This window comes from Lates calcarifer, linkage group LG13, assembly GCF_001640805.2.
Source record: "Lates calcarifer isolate ASB-BC8 linkage group LG13, TLL_Latcal_v3, whole genome shotgun sequence".
In the NCBI taxonomy this organism is placed as follows: domain Eukaryota; kingdom Metazoa; phylum Chordata; class Actinopteri; family Centropomidae; genus Lates; species Lates calcarifer.
In genome coordinates, this window is record NC_066845.1 from 11,072,657 (window position 1) to 11,093,692 (window position 21,036).

Consider the following 21,036-nt stretch of genomic DNA (forward strand, 5'->3'; position numbering starts at 1 on the left):
AACTGTACAAACACAAGTTAAGAAAAACAAACAAACAAGTAGAATTCATAGTAGAACAAATTACATTTATGTTTATTCAGGCAAATGTACACACTGTTAGTCGTCAATGTTTCAACACAAGTGTGAAATCGCCATTTCTAATTTACAAACGATAACTCAAAGAGGCTAAAGTGACAAAACAGCATTTCAAAAAACAAAGACAAACCAGCTGAGTAAGGAGAGGTAACGAGAGATTAGAATGGCACAAATATAAACTGTGGCACACCAGTGGGTTTGTGTCATTAGTGGGGCTTTATATGGTAGTTTAGAGGCTGGGCATCTTTTTCAATAGTGACCGACTCCACAGAACTGGGTATTGAAACATATAAAATAACAAAAATTAGAGCTAAATGCTAAGTCAGATTTTAAGTCTTGTTTCACTTTCTTTAACCAAATATTGCCGGATTTAAATCATAAATTTGAAAATTGTTACACTGTATTGTATTGAGGTAAATGGTAGTTTGTGTTAAGCCTTCAGTAAACACTGATGTTGCTGGAAAGAACATTTCTTTTGTAGAAAAAGTATCAAAAAAAGTGTTTTATTTATTTCTAAATCAAAACCAATACTCAGGTATCACATTGGCACCTGTTCGGAAATATTTCCACTAATACCCAGTTATGTCACAACCTCATTGCTAAAGCACTGTGCCGAACACTACTAGCCTGTTAAATAAACAATCTGAATCCTGAGAAATGTAAAGCCATGAAAATAAACATGCAAAGAAACAGATTTATCTGTTGAGTAACTAGTGCGGTGCTGTGGATACAGGAGTGATATGTTCACCACAAATAAGCAACAGAAAAAAAAAGCTTCTTACAAAGCCGTCAAAGTCTTAGTTTCCTGTGCAGGTAAATGTAATTAGTGGACACTAGTTAGTGCTAGTCTTAATATCAAAATATAGTGTCATTATGTTTTTACTTTTGTTCAGGATTCTAACATGGGATAGAGTTCATGACCAGTGGTGGAGCTGATTTACTCTTTAGGATAAAGTATGTATTGACTTTGTGGATCAGACAAGACAATGCCACAACCTTTATAAAGTCACTGGAAAGTCAATGATTGTCAGGTTATTATAGTTCTCTCTGAATTAAAAACATACTGCAGCTACTTGAACCGTGTTGAATCCTAACTGTGTAGCACTATAAATCTGATAAATCAGGTGAAGCAAATGCTGTGAATTATTTGCAGTTTTAGTTTCAGTGTCACTCCTGAACAAACCAAGGTCCCTGAGGACTACTGCACTTTCTCAAACAATCCTGAATCCTTTCCTTCAGCTCATGCGCAGCTTGACTTTAACCCTGACTTCTTTCTGCCCCACACAATACCCCTGAGCCCCTCTCTTTAAAGAGTGAAATCCTTGTTTACACCATAGAAAAATACATTTTATGGATTGTTGCTTTTCAAACGATCCGTGTCAAAAGCCTGTCAAAGCACAAGCCCAAAAGAAACTCCCAAACAACCCCAGCCTGCATTAAATCTGATGTCATCATGCAGGAATTTAGCCGTTAAGCTGCTGGGACTTTAAGTTGAGTCACAAGCAGTTTGTTGTTCAGTGGCATGATGGACGAAAGCACAAAGGCTCCAGATTATCTCATAATGGACAATAGATGCAAACAAAACATCATGACCACATATAACAAAGTCCCAACAATAAGTAGCATTTACAGAACCTCCTTGATTCTGGTCACAAGTAGTGCAATAGTAGTATACAGGAATTTTATTTTAGACTGTACATAAGCAGTCTCTGAGATGCAGGGCTGGCACAGGGTGTAAGAGCTGCTTCTTGGCTGGGGACATGCACGGGGCATTACTGTAGGCAGGACCAGAGGGACGGTAGTGGCTGAGTCACAGGAAGTGTCTCTCAGTCTATTTTTCCCATTTTGGCAATCAGCTCGTCGCAGATCTTTGTGAGTTCCTCAATCTCTTGATTCTACAACAACACAACACAAGGATGAATAAAAACATTTAATAAACTGTAAAAAAGATGCTAAATATGTCTCAACGTGTGCTGTTGTTTCATCTTGAATAAGCGTGCAGAAAGATGAAGATAACTCTGACCTTCTGCTGCAGGGCTTGTTCCAGAGACTCATTCTTCATCTGCTCCTTCCTCAGGCTGGCGGTCAGTGCCATGCTCTCTGCGCTCGCCTTCGTACGCACCTGAGCGATCTCCTCATTGGCCCTGAGTGAGACATAGAATGAGGGACATTACTGGACGTTTTATTATAACCGTAGAAGTGTTTGTTATAACAGATGTCCTTTCAGTCTCGACATACTTGTCTAGTTTCTCCTCAGCATGGAGTTTAAGTGTCTGGTATCTCTGCTCCTCCTGTTTGACTCTGGCCAGATACTCCTGAGCACACTTCTTCAGCACCTCCTCATTCTGTTTGAGGCAAGTGTTATTTATCCGTGTTATTTATCCATCACTCTTGGACAGAGAAAGCAGATACAACATTGTATATCCTTACAATATAACTGGATTTGTCTTGACTTGAGTCGTAAACAGTGGCAATTCTTTTAACCTTTTCTTATTTTTGGATATTTTATTTGAAACATTGTGGGCTCTTCTCCTTCTAATCTTTCTGAATTCCTGCAATTACACACATTTTACTGCTGGAGCCTGCCAAATATATTCCCCGCAGCTGTCTGTTTCCCCAGAAGCAGCTGCTCTAAACTAGCCGAGAGTCAACTGGGGGTCAAGATTTGGCCATAACCCCTTTAATCGAGGCATTTTTTGTGTGGTATTTGCTGAGGGAGAGAAAAGTGTTTCAGGGCCAGATTTGTCCTTCAACTTAAACCCCTGTTGATCTCACCTCTGGGTGACCACTGCCCCTAATCACAAGATACCTTCCAACATTATTCTGACCTTAATCTTCTTACAGCCCTCCACTTTGTGCTGATCATCTCAGCACTTGAAACCAACACTTTCCACAAGTAATGATCTACACACGAGCTTGTCCTGTGACCCCTTACTTTCTTAAAGCCCTCCAGGGTGCTCTTCATATTTTCATAACGCCGAAAAACGTCAGAGAGAGAGCGCTCCACAGAGTTCAGATCTGCCAGGGCAGCTTCCTTCTCCATGGTCACTGCATGCAAAGCCTTCTGGGAGCTCAGGCTGTTGCGCTGCTCGTCCTCTGAGAGCAGTGAAGAAGAAGTAAATTTATTTCCTGTATTCCGTCTCATAATAGTGACTGCATGAAACAAAAACAGGGAGAAAAGACTTGAGGGAAATCTTGTGTTGTTCTACTCACCAATCATCTGAGCAATTGTCTTCTCATATTCTGCGACAATCTTCCTGTAATAGGACAAATCACATGATGGCTCTTACTTAAACTGAAAGTCAAGACAGGTGGTTTTTATGGATAACATTTTCATCATGCACTCACACTTCCACTACGCCCCCAATTATTAAAAAAACCACAATTTTACACAGTATTTAGTAAACTATTGCCTTTTTTTATACAGAAAATGTGATGGGAGTAACACCGTGTTGATGTTTCAGTGTGTCAAAGTATCACATGACCCTTCTTTATGATAACTGAGTAAATAAAAAAACATGCAGTGACATGTTTTCCAACCTCATCTCAGTGACTTCTTGTTTGCAGTCTTCGTACTTTTTCTTCCAGTCGCTGACTTCCACCTCTTTAGCAATGATCTGAAAGGAGACGTCAACTGTGAGCAGAACTGTGCATACAAACAAAATCTACATGACAAACACACTGACGACATGTTTCACGTTGGATGGAGTGTCATAGAAATATGTACCTCCTCTCTAATGAGGGTGAGAACGGCCTGCTTTTCGGCCTCACTGATGCAGATGGAATCCAGGACCTGACTTCCTGTTTTCTGCATCTCACTTCCCCTCGACTGGTTCTTCAGTTTGCACGTGTCTTCATACTGCTGAGGGCAGAAGGGAAGCAAGTCATGTCTTCACGTTTTTTTTAATACATTCAGTAGTATAATGTACATGAGCAAACCTAAACTTTTCAAGTATTTATAAGGTATTTATGATAATATACCTTCTTATATTCCAAATAATATCAATGCAAACTATAAACTATATGAGTATAAAGTGCATTTTTTTCCCCTTCAGACTTCTCTCCCTCTCTATTTTCACTTCTTACCCACCTTGCCTTTCAGTGAGTGTTCTCAAACATCTCAGTCCTTCCTCTTCTCTTGCCCCTGTCTCTCTCGTCTCTCATTTTGTCCTTCCCTGGATTATGACAGTCATTTTCTAATCTCCTGAATGATAATCTAAATCCATCTGTCACCTGAGTAGATGAGCATGGTGGCAGACGCTAAGTACCTCCTGCACGCTGCAGTCATCACATCAGACAGGCGATCACACCGCAGCTTTAAATATAATCTACTGTTTATTCTACTACATCTTTAAATCACAATGCATGACTTTACTTGCACAATTTCATGTATAATAACAGAGGAATGAATGCAGTGACTTCTAACACTGGGACATGTCTGGACTTTTCTCCGGTGCTGATGGTCACAGTTAAGTTTGACCTATAAATGAGTGCTTCAGCCCCACCTAGTGGTCTTTGGTGGCATTATCACTGCATTAGTTGGTATAATTGTGACACAGTGTGCCCGGTAGCGTACCACTGTGATAATGATTAAATAGACAGTATATGTGGACCTGGCACAGTAGGTGTTGGGAAAATGACTTTAAATGGCCAAATGTGATAATTCCTCACCGCAGAGCAGCAGTCTGACTCCTCAGGTGTCACATGGCAGTCTTGGACTGGAAAAAAGCAACACACTCAGGTTAAGAAGAATCAGCATCATTGATGCTGTGGTCTATAATGTAATGTATATCATCAAGATGACAACAAGGCAGCAGGTAAATGTTACAATATCTCCAAAAATAAACATTTCCTTGAGCTGTAAAATCTAATTTCATACTGACTTGATGATTTTTTTATGACTGTTTTCTGCAGAATTCTTTTTAAAAGCAGGACAGCACTTCTCCTTGCTATTATAAATATTTATGTGAGTCTACTGTGTGTTCACACTAAAAGCCAATCTCAGCTCAGTAAATCTTTGAGACTTGTCCTACTGGTAAAAAAAAAAAAAAAAATTCTTCTTTTTCACAAGCAGGCTGGAGGCAGCTGTGCACAGCTCTGCTCAAACATACACAGCAGAGGAAACAATCTGTACTGTTGTACTGTCTTTGCACTCATGACTCACCAAGTCACAAGTTTCTATACAGAACAAAATGCCATGTACAGTTAATGATTAATGTGTGTGTGTCTGTAACAGTAAGGCAAAGATGACCTTCTCGCTGTCTGTTATTGATCGAGCATGGCTGATAGTTTGCCCTGAGGGAAGCTGTCTAAATGTTAACATCCAGTTATCTGATCTCTGGACATGACTGTCCCTCACTGAGCTATTCACTGCTGTATCAGTGTGTACTCTAAGTGTGTGGCTCTCAGAAAATGCAGCCATTACGAAAAACAACATTAAAATCAATACAGCAATTGATCCTTTTACTCACTGCTTTGGTCCTTGTCTGGTTTGACACTTGTACTGCTCGCCAACTTCTCCTCATCTGTGGCGTGGCCTCCATGATGGTCATCCTTCAACAGCAGCAAGCACACCCATCACTCTGACTGTATGTAGTTTGTCAAGAGCTAACGCTACCACATGAGTCAGACTGAGCAGTAGACGCATTATTGATTTTTACCTGTCCACTGAAGTCCTTCTGCATCGGCTGGTTCTGCTTCACTTTGCAGGAGTTCCTGTGTATGAAGGTCAATGACAACATCAGCGTTAAAAGAACACAGATCATATCTCTGTATAGCGTACATGTGGGCAGGTGTAATGACAGGAGGAAAAAGCAGGAGAGACAGAAAGCCTCACAGCCAGACCGCATTGCTTTGCTCTGTGTGTGTGTGTGTGTGTGTGCGCTGGGCTCAGTGTACATGCTCGGCTAAAACTGCTGAATTACGCATAAAAAAAGCAGATTAATGATGAAGGCATCTGCCAAATTTAAGTAAGAGCGAGAACAGTAGCACAGAGCATTAGACGGAATTCCAAAGTTTCCACAAACACCTTCTCTTCTCCACTTTCTAAATCTATCCCTCGCTTTGTTTCTCACACCTTCACTAAGTGACTGATGGGAAATTCAGGTAAAGTGGATGACATGGCAGGGTGTGGAGTGAGCCTAGACTGAGAACAGCAGATTACAAAAACACGCACATCTGCACACACAGTACTTACAACAGAACACAGAGGAAATGGACTTGCTCAGCAGTCCTGATGCCACACAGAGAGAAGGGAAATACAATGACAGGTTTGGAGGGAAAAGGAAGGAAAGACACAGGAGAGGACGGGACAGGGGTGAGTTAAACAGAGGGTGAGTGCAGGGTTATTATAGTTTAGTAAACAAAAAGTCAAGCAAACCCCCCAACAAAGGACAACTGGACTGCATTTGGCAATAACATGAACTGTACAGAGAAACTGACTCTGCATCTGAACAATGCAATATGGACAACATGTAAATAATGGGAAATTAACTATATATACAATATATTAGCTTATAAGATGTAATCCATTACATTTGTACTACCTGTACTACTACCCATGTCAGACCACACTTAGCCTGGAAAATAAAGATGCAAAAAATAAATAATAGTAATCTTAGTGCACATGGGGGCAGTGATAGCACTTTATGTGAACCAACTTCAATCTGTTTTTGTGCACAAAACTGAACTTGCGAACCAGCAAAGATTCTTCTAACAGGGGTTAGTTTGAAACTTATTGCTGTATATACATACATCTATCTATTTATCTATCTATCTATCTATCTATCTATCTATCTATCTATCTATCTATCTATCTATCTATATATATGTGTGTGTGTATATATATATATATATATATATATATATATATATGTATGTATATATATATGTATGTATGTAAAGTAAAAAGACAAACCACAAGAGGGCACAGTTTGACACTAAATCCTCTTCACCATTCAAAGAGCATTCTGTGTCAGCAGACACAAAGCAGTTGTTAAAAATACTTCATCCCACAAACGACACTGGTAAAACTGCCCTAAATCACCATCTATGGAAGTGAATTCAAAACAAACACTTCCTGAAAACTGAACTGAGAAATGAATGTAAAAATGATAACAATAAAGACATTAAAAACTATAATAACGCTAGTGAGGAGTGAATGAATGAAGGAGACAAATAGCAGCTGACACACCTTTTGAGAGAACAAAACAGGTTGCCGCAATTTGTTAAAATGGGAACACTTTATCCCTTCAGGTTTGTTGTGTACACAATAGTGGGCATTCACTGCTGTTTCCTACAGCTATAAAAGAGAGCAGCGTTTTCTCAGCTTGAAAGTCTGTGAGTCATATTAATTCGGTGAATGTAACCAGTGACTGGAAAGAGGATGATTCTGATTGATGACTGGAGAGGAAAGGCCTTTGTGTGTTTGTCTATAATGTTCTACTCACGTGATTATGGCGTCATTGGTCCCACAGGTCAGTTTTGTGTTTGACGACACAGTGTCAGAGTTCATGTTGCCATTGAGCAAATCAGGGTCCATACAAATGTCATGACTGGGAATCAAGTTTGAGTCTGGGCTGGAGTCAGACGTCACCGGAGCCTCGTCGTCCACCTCCGTGGGATCGGGTTTGTTCAGCGGGGAGAGGACGGACAGTGTTGGGGGCCGCGGAGCTTGAGGCTGGGGCAGAGGGGTGGACGGGGAGAGACCCTCTCCTGGGCTCGGTTTGGTGCTTAGGGTCAAATTAAGGTTCTGATCCAAACTGAAGCTGCTGTTGTTAGGTGAGGAGCTAGTGAGGTTGTTAAGAGAATCAACCTCTTGAGAGGAAGCGGTGTCTGCATTCTGATTAGAGTTCTTGTCCAGAAAATGGTTTGTAACATCAGGAGGAACTGTGAGGAGAGAAGAAAAGTGAGTAAGTTTATATATCAATTTATAAGAGAGAATAAAAAGAACAGCTTTAATTACTGTCTCCATCTTCACTTGACACACAGTGAGTCTGAGTTTCACAGCTGGAAAATCAGTGACAAATCAATTTCCAATAACTTAGGGATAAGCCTGGCTGGGGCAGAAGGGGCATGGAATTTCATGCTGAAAATTCTCTGCTTGAACCCATGAACTGATCTTTTTTGACTATAAACCTACAATAACGTTTTGTTTGTTTGTTTGTTTTTGGAAGAAGGAAAGAGGTAAGTATTTACGCATCCAGTATGGAGCATTGCTATTGGGGTCCTGCCCTCTGGCCACCCATTGAATATAAGTATAATATTGCTCTTTTACCTCACTTACATGGGTCTTTAGCTGTTAACCATTCTACTTATGTTCCACTATGGTGCTGGGCAGGTAGTGAACAGTGGGCTTTTAAAGAGTTACAGTGAAAATAGCTGCCTACTGCAAGCGAAAACAATGACATGGGAGCAGTGAGAGGGAACCGTAACAGTAAGGTAGAGGAACCACTCTGGGGCTGGCACATCTGACTCCTTCCTCTAGTGTGTCTGTCCTTAAACAGTAAACCTAATATCCCCATCCCTGAATGATTTTATCTGTCATTCAGGGATTTAACCTTGAAGTAACAGCTTCTCCTTCTCCTTTTAGAACACAAAAAATAGCTGCTGGCTTCCTCTCAGACTTCACATCCTGTGTCCTCACACATCCCGTTAACAGCTAGCTAATGACCACAGCAGCAGACCAGTCTCTGTTGAGTCACACGGCTGCTGAAACACAGGATGCTCTGTTACTGAAAAATGCACTCACACACATTGTAAAACTCACACAGCTACACAACAATAATAAACCGTCAAGAGTCTCCCCTGTATTTTTCTGTGTTTCCTCTCAACATGCACAACATGAATGAAGTCATTGTGGTTTCACCTTGGGTGGGTGACCGCTTCTCACATCGTTTGTCATGACCGAAAGGCTAATGTGTGACTTATTACATCATACAGCCATTTAATGTAAGTTTAGCTAAGCTTCTGCTCAAAAACTAGGTATTTTCAAAAACACTGCACACACACCCTTTGGAGACAAGGAACAGATGTAGAGGAACCACACCCAGTCATGCAGAGTACACACCACCACGTGGCCTAGCAACAAAAACAACATCAGGCTTTATTACAGTTTCACAATTCAGCGAAAAAGAGAAAAAGCAGACAGAGGGGGAAGTGAGAGAGAGAGAGAGAGAGCCAGTGAGAGAGAAACAGATAGCATAAAGGTAGGCACACACTGCTGTCTAAGGTTTCACCCCAGTTCATCAGTACATACAGTCAGATTGTGGCATGTGGTTGTTCCCATGAACAGGCAGCGATTCCCCCCTGAGCCGTTGAGTCTAATTATAGGGAACGAGACTATCAGTTTCTCCACACAGTCGATCTTTTATTTATGAAACTAACCCATATTTTGTACTGACCATGTGACTGTTTTAGCATGAAAAGGAGACTGTTATTGTCTCCAAACTAGATTCAGTAACAAACACATTAGTCTCTCTGTTATTATCTGGCACAGCATCTCATACGCTGTGGTCAAAACATGTCTGATTTCAAATAGCTGGGACACCCACATCACGCAGGCAAATTTTAATACCTGATACACACACAGTGCATGTCAAACTCAGTTACTGAGATGGAGATGGATGAAGATTTTGAGTTTGCAAACATTAGTGATATAACAGCGTTTGTTTCAGCACAGAAGATGCCCTCCAGATGATCTATTGCCATGGTAACGTGCAGTACTCGTGCCTGTGTGGGTGAAAGCAGGACAGCTGAAGGGGGTGGGGGGTGGGGGGGCGAGGAGGGGGACTTGGACACCAGTGGGCCTCTTTGGCAGCTTCAAACAGGCAGGATTCAACTACCACCCATTTGATTTAAAAGTCTAACCAGGTCTAACCGGAGAGAGCTAATTTACATTTCTTATAACCTTTCATACACACAGTACAGGCAGATGACAGGCATGTTAACACTGTGGTCAAAATATTGAATTACGCAATGTAACACTGTATAATTACTACTGCGGCAATGAACCTAACCCTAACCTGAATTTTAAAGACAAATATCTCCAAAACTGGGCAAATAAAGCTAATACTATGGTTATTTCTGAGTATGATTGGAGGTTAGAGAGAAAATATTTTTGTTTGAATTTTGCATGAAACAGCCTTTTAACATACATCTGCCAAAATCTGCTGGATTGCTTCATTTACAGAACAGGAGGACGCTGCTGTGAATGAGTCGTGAGTTGGTAACAATCGCTTACAAACTGTTGATGATCACTTTGGTAGAAGTAGTCGTGTTCATGGGCAGAAAGTTACTGATTTCAGTATATAGCTGGTATAGTTAATGGACGATTGGATGGATGATACTGCTGGTGTTATGGTAAAAACTGTCATTTATTTTGCATTACCAAGAAAGGTATGTAGAAGTGTCTGTACTATGAAAAGTTTTCCTATATATTTAGCTGTCTTCCCTCACTCCCAGCCCTGGTCTGGATCTGGGCAATTTCATGATGCAAACACTGATGTAGACATTTTTGAACCTATGCCACTGAAGTATCAGACTGGATTTTCAGCGCTAATGCTGATACACAACCGGAGCTTCGGTACCAAAGTTTACCAAAACAAAAGTTTTTCTAGGACCTTAGAGAAAAAAAAACAGATGTACAGGTATACTCCAGGATGCTGTGAAATCACTGTTGGGTGCAACAAAGCACACCTTTAACCACACCCAACCACGCCCATCTGCTGTGGTCAGGTTCAAAACTTTCAACCAGAGTGGGCAGCGAAGTTACTCTTTGATGCTGAAACACAAGTACTTTGACTGAATAAAATACTATTAAAATGTTTTAAATTAAACAAGATTATCAACCTGACCAGACATTCTGCATCCTCTGTGTCCATTGTTGGCGATACTCTGTGCATTTCACTTGTTACCAAAAAAGTATTGACCTTTGATACCCAGCCCGACCTGAGAATATCTAATGTCACTGCTCAGGTGTGACAGAGTTTAACCGATCTAAGAGCCCTGGGTCAGCCTGAGCAAACTCACCTGTGCGATTGCAGTTGTCCAGTTGGCTGAGTAGCTTCACAACACCAGGAGACTCTGCCTCTGGAGTCTCAAAGGTTCCCTCTGAGTCTGAACTGTGGAGAGAAAGAGAGAGGAACTGATTTATTTCATGCCTGTAATCTCAAATATTACAAACAAAAAGCAGAGACAGAGACAGAAAGAGACAGCAAGAAGAAGATCAGAGGACAACTGAGATTGAGTATTTGGCATAATATCTGTAACTAAACATTAAATCTTCAGTTTGGAATTGAAAATGGGCTGAAATGGAGAAAAACTACCCACAAAACAAAACAACCGTTCTCATAAAGTTATATGGAGCATGTGATGAAAACAAATCAAATTGCCTGGTTTAGAGACTCTCAGACAGCCGTCTAGTGTCTCTGAGAACAGAGAGGCATTGAAAATGTTGATCAGTCGAAATAACAGCCTATAAATGCTACTAACAGCGACAAAATGATGTACATGAAACAATGAAAGCCCTGGTTGTGCGTTGCAGTGTCAAAAATCAATCTAACAAACACACACTGGCTTTCCAATATCAATCTTCTGTTTTCTAAAAGTGACATGAAAACAATAGATTTGAGAGTTCAAAGCAGCTTAAAATAAACAAGCTGCTTTTATTTTAAGGGAAGTCAGAGGAAGGGAGAGCAGAGGAAGTGAAGGCCTACAAGGCCACCTGCATCCTTTGCCACTCAATAAGGACACACAACACTCATTCACACACACAAAAACACACACACAGTCTTTTGGTCTGCTGTGTCAGCTGCCTAGACACCCAGCCCAAATTTATTCCCAAACTGTGGAGAGACAAAAAGGAAGGGAGGGATAGGGAGAGTGAGAGTTTATGTGGGTGGTGTGTGTGTGTGTGTGTGTCTGTGTTTGTGTGCGATTGCCCGTTCCCAGCCACTTGAGCACACATCAAAACATCCACACTCTAATGAAAAACAGCACAGGGAGGAACAGAGCTCACAGTGCCAATACCCAACCACACTCCCATCTCTGATACCAGTTCACACGAACACATTCACACACTCTGGAGCTCTATACAACACAACCATCCGGAGCTAATCCTAATATACATACCCACCCCCAACTCTGCACACACACACACACACACACACACACACACACACACACACACACACACACACACACACACACAGAATTACATCCCAGTGATGGCCCCAGTGGCTGCAATCTTGGATGGTTACTTAGGAACTAGAAATGGACAGAAAAAAAAATCAAAAGCTTTGGAAACTGTGGCTTTTTCCCTTCCCCCCAACTTTCAGCAACTGGTCCCCAACTGCCAAACAGCCTTCACACACACTCAAACACACATGACAACAGCTCCCAGACAGTCATATCCTTAGTGTTTGGTGTCTAATAAAGGAACAGGATGGTGCACACAAAGCAGGGGCTCACAAAACAGCAGTTTGAGCGTCTGTATTTTGACTAAGAATCTGTTTTTAGCCAGTGACAGCAGTCTGACCCGGCCACTGGGATCCACATCATAGGAAAGAATCTGAGATTATACCACAGTATCAATCAGTGTGTGTGTATATATCCACCACCTGTCAGTATGACGCAGGGGAATCTACACTCACACAAATCACACAAACACCCACACACATACAGAACCAATCCTCTCGAGTCAAAACGCTATTAAAAAAACTATTCTTTCTGAATTTATTTCTTTTACAGATCCACCTGTAAACCAGCTATCTTTCTGACTTCACTCTCACCCACACATGTACATCTGTGGCCAAGCCCTCTTACTTGTCCCCTCCGTCATCCTTCGATCTGGTCTGCCCATCATCTCCCGCAGCCCCAGTCACTGCTGACCATGTCCATTTGGCCCACTGGACTGGAGACAACCAGGACATCCCTGCACCACGTCGAGTCCTAAACCTGATGCCACCTCCAACGTTTTTACAGTAAAGTTTCTCCTCCTGTGGATCAGTTTAGACTGATATGTCAATCAAAATGGTACCACAGTGATCTTCCACAGTCAGTCTTTCAACAGCGAAGTAAAGGGTGGCTGTCGAAAAGAAGAAGCCGTCGATATGTCACGCTGCCTCTCCCCCTCACTTCTTGCTTTCTATATGGCTGTCTCACTTCCTCCTCTTGCTTAGTCGCTCAGCTTTCCCATCCTGCTCTTCTGCGCTGTTGAGGCTCGTGAGAGTGAAACGTGTCTCACGCTGCTGCTGCTGTTTCTGTTTCTGTTGCCGCTCTGCTCTCCACAGCACTGACTCACACGGTGCAGATTTACTGGAGCATCAGTAGTCACTCCTCTCTCTGCTCCCCTCCCCTCTCTGCTCTCTGTCTGGGTTGAACGATCAGCTGGTTAACAGACATCAGGCTCGCCCTGCTACTTGCTCGCTCTCAGGAGTTTGTGCTCTCCCCTCCCTGATTCTCTAAGGGTTTGTTGATTGTGAGGGAAGATGGGGGGAAAGAGAGAGAGAGAGAGAGAGAGAGAGAGAGAGAGAGAGAGAGAGAGAGAGAGAGAGAGAGAGGCAAATGCTTCCTGTTTTAAGAGGCTAAGAAGACTGGTTTCAGAGAAACTACCAGATGTTTATGTCTCCAGAGAAGATGAAAGAGATCAGGAGAAGAAAGGGAAGAAATAATGGGGGATACAGTAAATTTTAAAAGACGTGAGGAAAAGAGTTTGGATCTGAGATTAAAGCTCATAGTGCATGCAGAACTCCACTACAATATTGTACATTTCTGAAATTCTGCCTTCCAATAGAGCTCATTTAAACAAAATGGCAGCTTCTCTTATTACTTAAAACTAAAGTATAATGCAGCAAAGCCCTTACTATCTGCATTTTGACAGCTTTACAGATATATTACATCCTTTAGCACTATGTTTGCTTTGGAACAAGAATTATCTCTTCTTTTAACCCAGACTAAGGGGATTTTCTTGCAAATGAAGTAATTGAGCTGTCGCTGACATGACTGAGCAACCCGATGTGAGTTAGAAGGGTAATCTGAAAGTAATTTGAGTTGTTAATGGTTTGTTTACTTGGCAGCTCCCAGCAGAGACGGTGGATAAAAAACCTTGCCGAAAAAGAGCACTTGTGCTCTTTACTTTGCGTGGATGAATAGAGGAGACAAGAGCAATTTAATAGCACATATTTTCAGCAGGGACTAACAATGTGCCCTTTATACGTATGACTGACACAGACAGATAAAATCCAAACAGAGAATTTAGGCGTTAACGCCATGATGTGTTACCAAGCCGACAGAGGATGTAATGTTCTCTGAAAATATCCAGGACAGAGAGCAAACAATAATCAATAAAGCAAACCTAGACTGAACAATAATGATGCAAATACCCATCAGACTGACAGAAAAGTCATTTGGACAAAAGCTCTCATCGCTGCTCACGCACACTATCACCCACACTCACACGTGTGCCTCTTAGGCTGTATGTGGATGGCTTATGTAACTTTAAGTCCAGGCTTTTCACATTTATACATCTCTCTCTCTCTCTCTCTCTCTCTCTCTCTCTCTCTCACACACACACACACACACAGTATCTAGGCCAGATGAGATGTGTTCTTTGAAAAAACACGAACCATGACTAATCTAGTAACTGAAGGATGGTTCAGCCACTGTGAAAAAGGTGAACCTTAGAGGAAGGTGGAAAAATAGAGGAAGCAGCAGAGATGCTTTTCTTTTTATTTGTACCTTGAGGTACCTTTCCTGCTCTTTTACAGAGACAGACGGGAGCAAAGGCAATCACACTGAGCAGGTCCACAGAGACACACCAGAACCAGACAGATCAGAAAACATGCACAAACACAGTCGCAAATTATGTCACACACTGATGAACACAGAGAAAGAGGGCCTGTTCAATCTGTGATGGCTGTGAGGAAAAATGGAGCAAATTAGAGGCATGACAGATGGAAAACTGAATCAATTAAAACGGGTGAGAGGGAGGGAGAGAGAGAGAGAGAGAGAGAGAGAGAGAGAGAGAGAGAGAGAGAGAGAGAGAGAGAGAGATAATAAGGATGAGGATATTTTGGAAATCAAAGGGAAAGAAAGTGAGTTTCTGGGCAGGACTGGAATCTTAAACATGTCTCATTCCTGACATTGTCTCCCCTATTTCTGTTGTCTCCTTATCTGTTAGTCAGGACAGCTGAGAGGACAAACCTGTCTGTCCTGAAGCTAACAAAGCTCCTCAAGCAGCGCACTCAGACGTAACAGACGTCCTGTGTTCCACAAACAATTCACTCTGCGACACCTTGAAGCTGTAAACTCACCTCTGGACACACAAAAATGTACATAAAACGCAGACAGGAAGACAACATACAGCGATGGACATAGCGGGAATATCCCTGGCTCTCTTCCTGGCACAGTCATGAACCACAGACAGAGAAGTAGAAGGAAAAAAGAAAGAGGGAAAAGAATCAGCTCTTATGTAATACCTTGAAACCACAAATAGCACACAGAGTAACAGTGGCAAAAACCCATGCGTACATACGCCCTATGTGATCTAAAGCTGCCATCTTAGCACATACTGGCAAATAAACAGACACACACTCAACCACAGCTATTATGTGTGTTTGCTGTTTGCTAATCCACTAAGAATGCACAACCTTAATCATTAATTATATTTTGACTGATGGCAGCATGTGTGGTTATGAGCTAAGAATAAATCAGAAATGATAAACATGTCTGCAAGCCTCAACACAGGAGATGTGATACTGAATGAGATAACTATAGTGTGTGTGTGTGTGTGTGTGTGCATAGACAGAGAGAGGGAATTAGAGAGGCTTCTCAACTATCACAGACTGTTTATCTCTGCTCTCAATCCCCTGCATGATGACAGAAGGTCAAGCAGCCTGAACCTTCATTTAGCGACACCATCAGGTTAACATTTCCCCCTGACCAACACATAAAAATTTATTTCCATTAAATTTGCTGTAAATATTCTTTGTCCCCAGCCGATGAATAAAAATGTTTTGGTTATCCTTTAGTGGCACCACCATCAAGAAAAATCTGTCACGTGATTACATAATCAAATGAGCAAAAAGGTCAACTTCCAATACAAAGTATCCTGGAAGTCTCTTCTACTAATAAGCAGATTGCAATTGAAAAAATGGTGGGTGTGATGGCAGTTGTTGTGAATACTGGATTGGATTAAGATGGATGGATGGATGAGGTTTTATCCTACACTTTCACCTGATGTACTACATGTTTTTGAATATCTTGACCATGTTTCTGTTTCTGTGTTTCACCTGACTGCAAGACAAATTTTCCCTCTGGGACAACAGGCAGGAACCCTTGGAGTTTCAGTGTCATTGTGACTTTTTGTCCAGTGTCATCCTCAAAAGTTTACATTTTTATCCTCAGCACGGCTCAGAATAACAGAGCTGTCAGTATGTTGTCAGTCCGGCATTTTCAAATTGCGGAGCGTAATTACAGCTTTCATTCTTTTAATTTTAGACTCAGCTCTAGTCTTTCAATTAGAGGTTGCATTCGAATAAATGTACAAAGTGATGTCTTAAAATATTTCTCGTTTGATCAACATTTACACAATGCAAATGTCAAACTGTAAACTTCTACTGTAATAAACATGTCAGCCTGTCAGTATTTAAAATATAAGTGTTCCTGGACATGTGTCTAAACTGAAACAGCTATAAAGCATAACTTCCCAGTTGGACAGGTTGTTTTAGATTATAGGAAATGTTGCAGAATAAGAAATTTCAACTTAAAAGCCTCAGTCTATGAACTGAACTTTCACAATAAAGTATTGTAAATCATTCCTTTTAAAGTTAAGTCATCCATTTTGCCATGGAATTATACTACTCACAATAAGTTAGGGATATTGTGAGAGACTCAGTGGATGTCATACATACACTTCAGAGATTTTTGGGATAGGGAGGCAATTGTATTGGGGTGATAGACACACCTCATTTTGTGTTTTCCACGTAATAGTCTCACTGTGTACAGTGTGCCTTACATATTGGGGCACTCATATAAATAACATTATCCCTAACTTATTGTGAGTTAGTGATCATCTGCAAGATAAGTGCTTTCCTTGATGTTGCAACACAATTGGTGCAAGGGTTGTTATTTTATCACTTAGATGACAGCACTTAAGTAATAAACAGTGTGATCTTCTTTCATATTTCATTAAGGTTCCTCTATTTATCCCAAACAAACTTCTTCAGAATAATTTCATCTTGTGCAGCCGAGGATACATGCTGAGCGTCAGACAATTTGTGAACAGGAACCAGGTTGAGTCAGTATTGTTTAATGTCAACAGACAGCAGCACAACATTTATAATAAAAGGAAGTTGTGGATTATGTCCTGGTACGAGCTCTGCAGCAACTGCACAGTCTGACATGTACAAATATGTAGGTGTGTGCACATGTGAATGTAAGTATATGTGGGGATAAACATAGGGGTGGATGAGTTTACTTACTGTGTGTGTATGTAATGACTCAACTGAATCTAATCTGAACAGAATAATACTGCTAGGTCACAGTTGTTGGCTTCTTCTATGATATGGCTCCACCTAGTGTTCATTATTGGACTCTCACCCAGACTCCTCACGAATAAAGCACAAAAACAGCAACATTAGATTCAGCCACCTGTTCATTAATACAATGTCAGGATGAAAGAGCAAAGAAGACAAAAGGAGCTGAGGGAAGAATAGATGTGAGAGAGAGAGCAAGGGAGATACGTAACAGGTCTGACATCACCTTTGGGAGCTTAAACAGAGTTGACAGGATCTCTGGTTTCACCATGGCAACCGTTACGGAAGCGGTCACAAGTGTATTACACTATGAAAACATGCATATAGACACCACACACACACAGGAAAGAAGGTAGCACAGCTAACACTATTTACCATCTTTCGCTAATTTAAATTCAGATCAGCATATACAGAGAGAGAGAGAGAGAGACAGATGCTCCGAAGTCTTTGATGGGTTTTTGGGAAGCACAAACCATGTTTACATCCCTGATATCCCTGAATCTTTAACAGCAAACACCCAGTTAGCTGCAATCAGAGCAGAAAACTATCACAGAGCGAACTGAGTCAGTCTGAATGGAGCCGAGGCACTCACCGTCCCACAGTACACTAGAATAACTTGACTGACAGTAGCGTGATAAAACAAAAAGAGAAAGAATGAGGCAAGAGGAGAGAAAGAGAGGAGGGGTTTACTAGAGAGGAGTCATGTACAGACAACGACCAAGCTATTGTTCATGTCTACAGCAGGGACACAAGAGCACACAATTCCCAGACAATGGTGCATGTACATTGTACACACACACACACACACACACACGCACACAGAGCAGGGAGACAACACACCCCCTACTGTTCTACTTTACTGTGTTCACATTCACTTTCTTTGCCTTTTAAATTCAGTTCTACAAGATTTAATTCCCATTCAAAATACCATTCAGCTATATCAAAGTCATTGTTTTAATTGTCCTGTGATTCAAACACAGAGATGTCTACATCATCTACAACAATACTGTGCAAATGAAGGTTTTCAGCCATTTACTTCAACATTAGGCAGCATTGAGTTTCACTTTCATGCTGGCAAGCCTTGTCAGCGAATGCTTATGCATAATTAAAATGTGGCACCACAAATTTTGAGCCTGTCTTCATGTATTCACAACATGTGTCTCTCTAAAGATAAGAAAAGTTTTTCAGCCGACACTGGCCTGGATTCGTATCGCCGCAGCAAGTAATGAGCTCCAAATACAGGTTGGCTTTTTTCCCAAATGAGGGACTGTTTGGCTGTTCAGGGGTTTTTGGAGAACAGGAAGTCCATTCTACATCCAAGACTGCTCCAGTTAAGACATAAACGGATGATTAAGCAAACTAAAATTAGACCAAAAAGCTGAAAGCTGCAATCCCACGACACTGGTTGGCTTCCCAGTTTTCCCACAGGGACGAACCCAACCCCCACCTGCCCTTACACAAACACAGATGTATGCTGAAGACTACAGTATGCTTGTGTGGTGAGAGAGAGGGGGAGAGAGAGAGAGAGAGAGATCTTGTTTTTTTTTTTAAAAGCACCCAAATAACAATGAGCCTGAGTCTCTCTTCCATCTCCAAAAACGACATCTGCTTCGGTACGCGGTGGCGCTGCTTCTCATATTACCAACCACTGTTCTCCATGACTTGGATTTCAGAGTGAACACTGTGATATTTAAGAGATGACTGGCAGAATATGGCTTGGCAAGTGCATTTATGTGCGTTGAGAGAAAGCGATGCGCTACAAGGGGCTTACAGCAGCTTTAAAAAACGGAGATAAAAAGCATCACGTGGAGGACAAAGTGCGCTCTGTTACAAAGGATTAAAATAAAAGAAAAAAGTGGGAGTGCGGTGGTTAAGTGCTTAGAAAAGCTCTGACGAATGCCTCTGCAACAACATCTCCCTTCCCCTTTCCCTACGAGGAGAAGGCTCCAGGTAGCTGCAGTTCATACATCACATAGCAGGAAGTCAAACATGTGAACATGAACAGAAATCTGCGCTAACTGCTCAGACAGAAATAAACTGTACAGCTTGTATGATTAAAATACCACTTTAGAAATAGGGTCACAGCTGCATAATTAATAGCTGGTAGCAGCTTGATGTCTTCTACTGTTCTAACTGTAAAAGCTGCTGCCAAAACATTAAAAGCCAATGAAAGGAAGGCTTGGACACTGCCTTAATTTCAGGAGCATGACCTGCTCATTGCATTAGCCTTCTCTGCTAATGGCATCAGCTGTACCACCACTCCTCTGTCTTGCTCCATGACTCTTCCAGCTCTCCTAAGATTTGAATACCTAAATAGTATTCAAACTAGCATAGCAGCAGTGGCTGTGCGCCGTGCCATTTGATGGGCTGATTTGCGTTCAGTCCAGCACGAAAGATCCTGGCTTTATAGGAAACATCAAGGTCCCGGCACTGCCCTTCAACTCTTTATCCACCCCCCTCTCTTCCCCTCTCTGTTACAGAAGCACCGAGTTCATACAAACAAACCAACACAATCTCAAGTACCAAAGGGCAATACTGATAAACTTGATCAACTGCACCATTCAGCTATTTTGGAGCATCTATGTTTGTACAAGTTTCCTTTTTCCATCACACTCACACTCAAACATACAAACAATGAAGAATATCGTCTTACATGCTGCTCTTCTTCCGAGGAGAGCTGATGGAGCCCTTCCTGTGCTGGCTGAGAGAGCCCCCCATGGCAACAGCCGAGTCTGTGTTTGCTTCACGTTTATCCCAGATGCTCTGTGTGTCCTTTTCCCATCCCAAGGTTCACCTCTGCTTCTCCTCCAAACAGCCTGGCTCAGCGTCAGAGCCCCATAACGCACTGCTTCTCATGAGTGACTAGTCATTATTTAACCATCCAGACTCTCCTCTCCTCGTCTTTTCCCTTTCGCTGTCTCTCTGTTGATGCTATACAGTGTGAATGCTCAGGACTACTCCTGATCACACATGAATAGCTCTGCTGACAGTCCCGCCTCCTCGCTCTACTTCTCCTCAGCCTCCATCATCTCTCTCTCTCTTTCAAGCACACACACACACACACACACACACACACACACACACACCAGGGGTAGATTATATTCACTTGTTAGGCAATGTACAGCATTTAGAAAGAGAAAGACAGAGAGATGGTGTGTGTGTGGGGGATGGTGGGGGGGGGCAGTTTAAAGACCATTTAGTGCAAGGAGGTGGAGGGGGTAGATGGAGAGTGTGTGTCAGTGTGTCACGGGGGTATGGTATGGCAGGGGGTGAAAGTATTGTTCAAGAGAGAAAGAGTCTCCTCTATTGTTGGTCAGCTGAATACCAGATCCGAGATCCAGGGGGAGGGAGGGATGATGGAGGAGGGAGAGTTGGCGGCATAAAACACAGCCCCACTTGTTGTGCCACATTCCCTCTACCTGCTGTG

The 21,036-nt window shown here is 41.9% G+C and overlaps 1 protein-coding gene across 3 annotated transcripts; it reads right to left on the reverse strand.

Annotated features, from left to right (window-relative positions):
• Window positions 1-44: 44 nt before the first annotated feature.
• Window positions 45-20,590, reverse strand: LOC108878430 (transforming acidic coiled-coil-containing protein 1). 3 transcript variants are annotated; one of them, XM_018669124.2, is made up of 13 exons: window positions 20,263-20,590; window positions 11,104-11,195; window positions 7,524-7,962; window positions 5,736-5,790; window positions 5,547-5,628; window positions 4,747-4,793; window positions 3,803-3,937; window positions 3,616-3,692; window positions 3,289-3,332; window positions 3,011-3,171; window positions 2,314-2,420; window positions 2,099-2,219; window positions 45-1,970 (listed from the first exon to the last, which is right to left on the reverse strand). In XM_018669124.2, exons 1-13 carry the CDS (start codon window positions 20,325-20,327, stop codon window positions 1,902-1,904), a joined length of 1,494 nt encoding a protein of 497 aa, XP_018524640.1. In that variant the 5' UTR covers window positions 20,328-20,590; the 3' UTR covers window positions 45-1,901. The 3 variants fall into 3 exon arrangements, with proteins under 3 accessions (XP_018524640.1, XP_018524638.1, XP_018524639.1); XM_018669122.2 differs by lacking the exon at window positions 20,263-20,590 and adding an exon at window positions 12,898-13,505; XM_018669123.2 differs by lacking the exon at window positions 20,263-20,590 and adding an exon at window positions 12,898-13,504 and having other exon boundaries at window positions 3,803-3,934.
• Between the last annotated feature and the right edge of the window lie 446 nt (window positions 20,591-21,036).

Excerpts from the sequence above, each read along its gene's own strand:
- LOC108878430 (XM_018669122.2), bottom strand. The coding sequence starts at position 13,004 with ATGTCCTGGTTGTCTCCAGTCCAGTGGGCCAAATGGACATGGTCAGCA. Across the intron at positions 7,963-11,103 it reads GGACAACTGCAATCGCACAG|TTCCTCCTGATGTTACAAAC; the intron begins GTGAGTTTGCTC and ends CTCTCCTCACAG. Across the intron at positions 5,791-7,523 it reads ACCAATGACGCCATAATCAC|GAACTCCTGCAAAGTGAAGC; the intron begins GTGAGTAGAACA and ends CTTCATACACAG.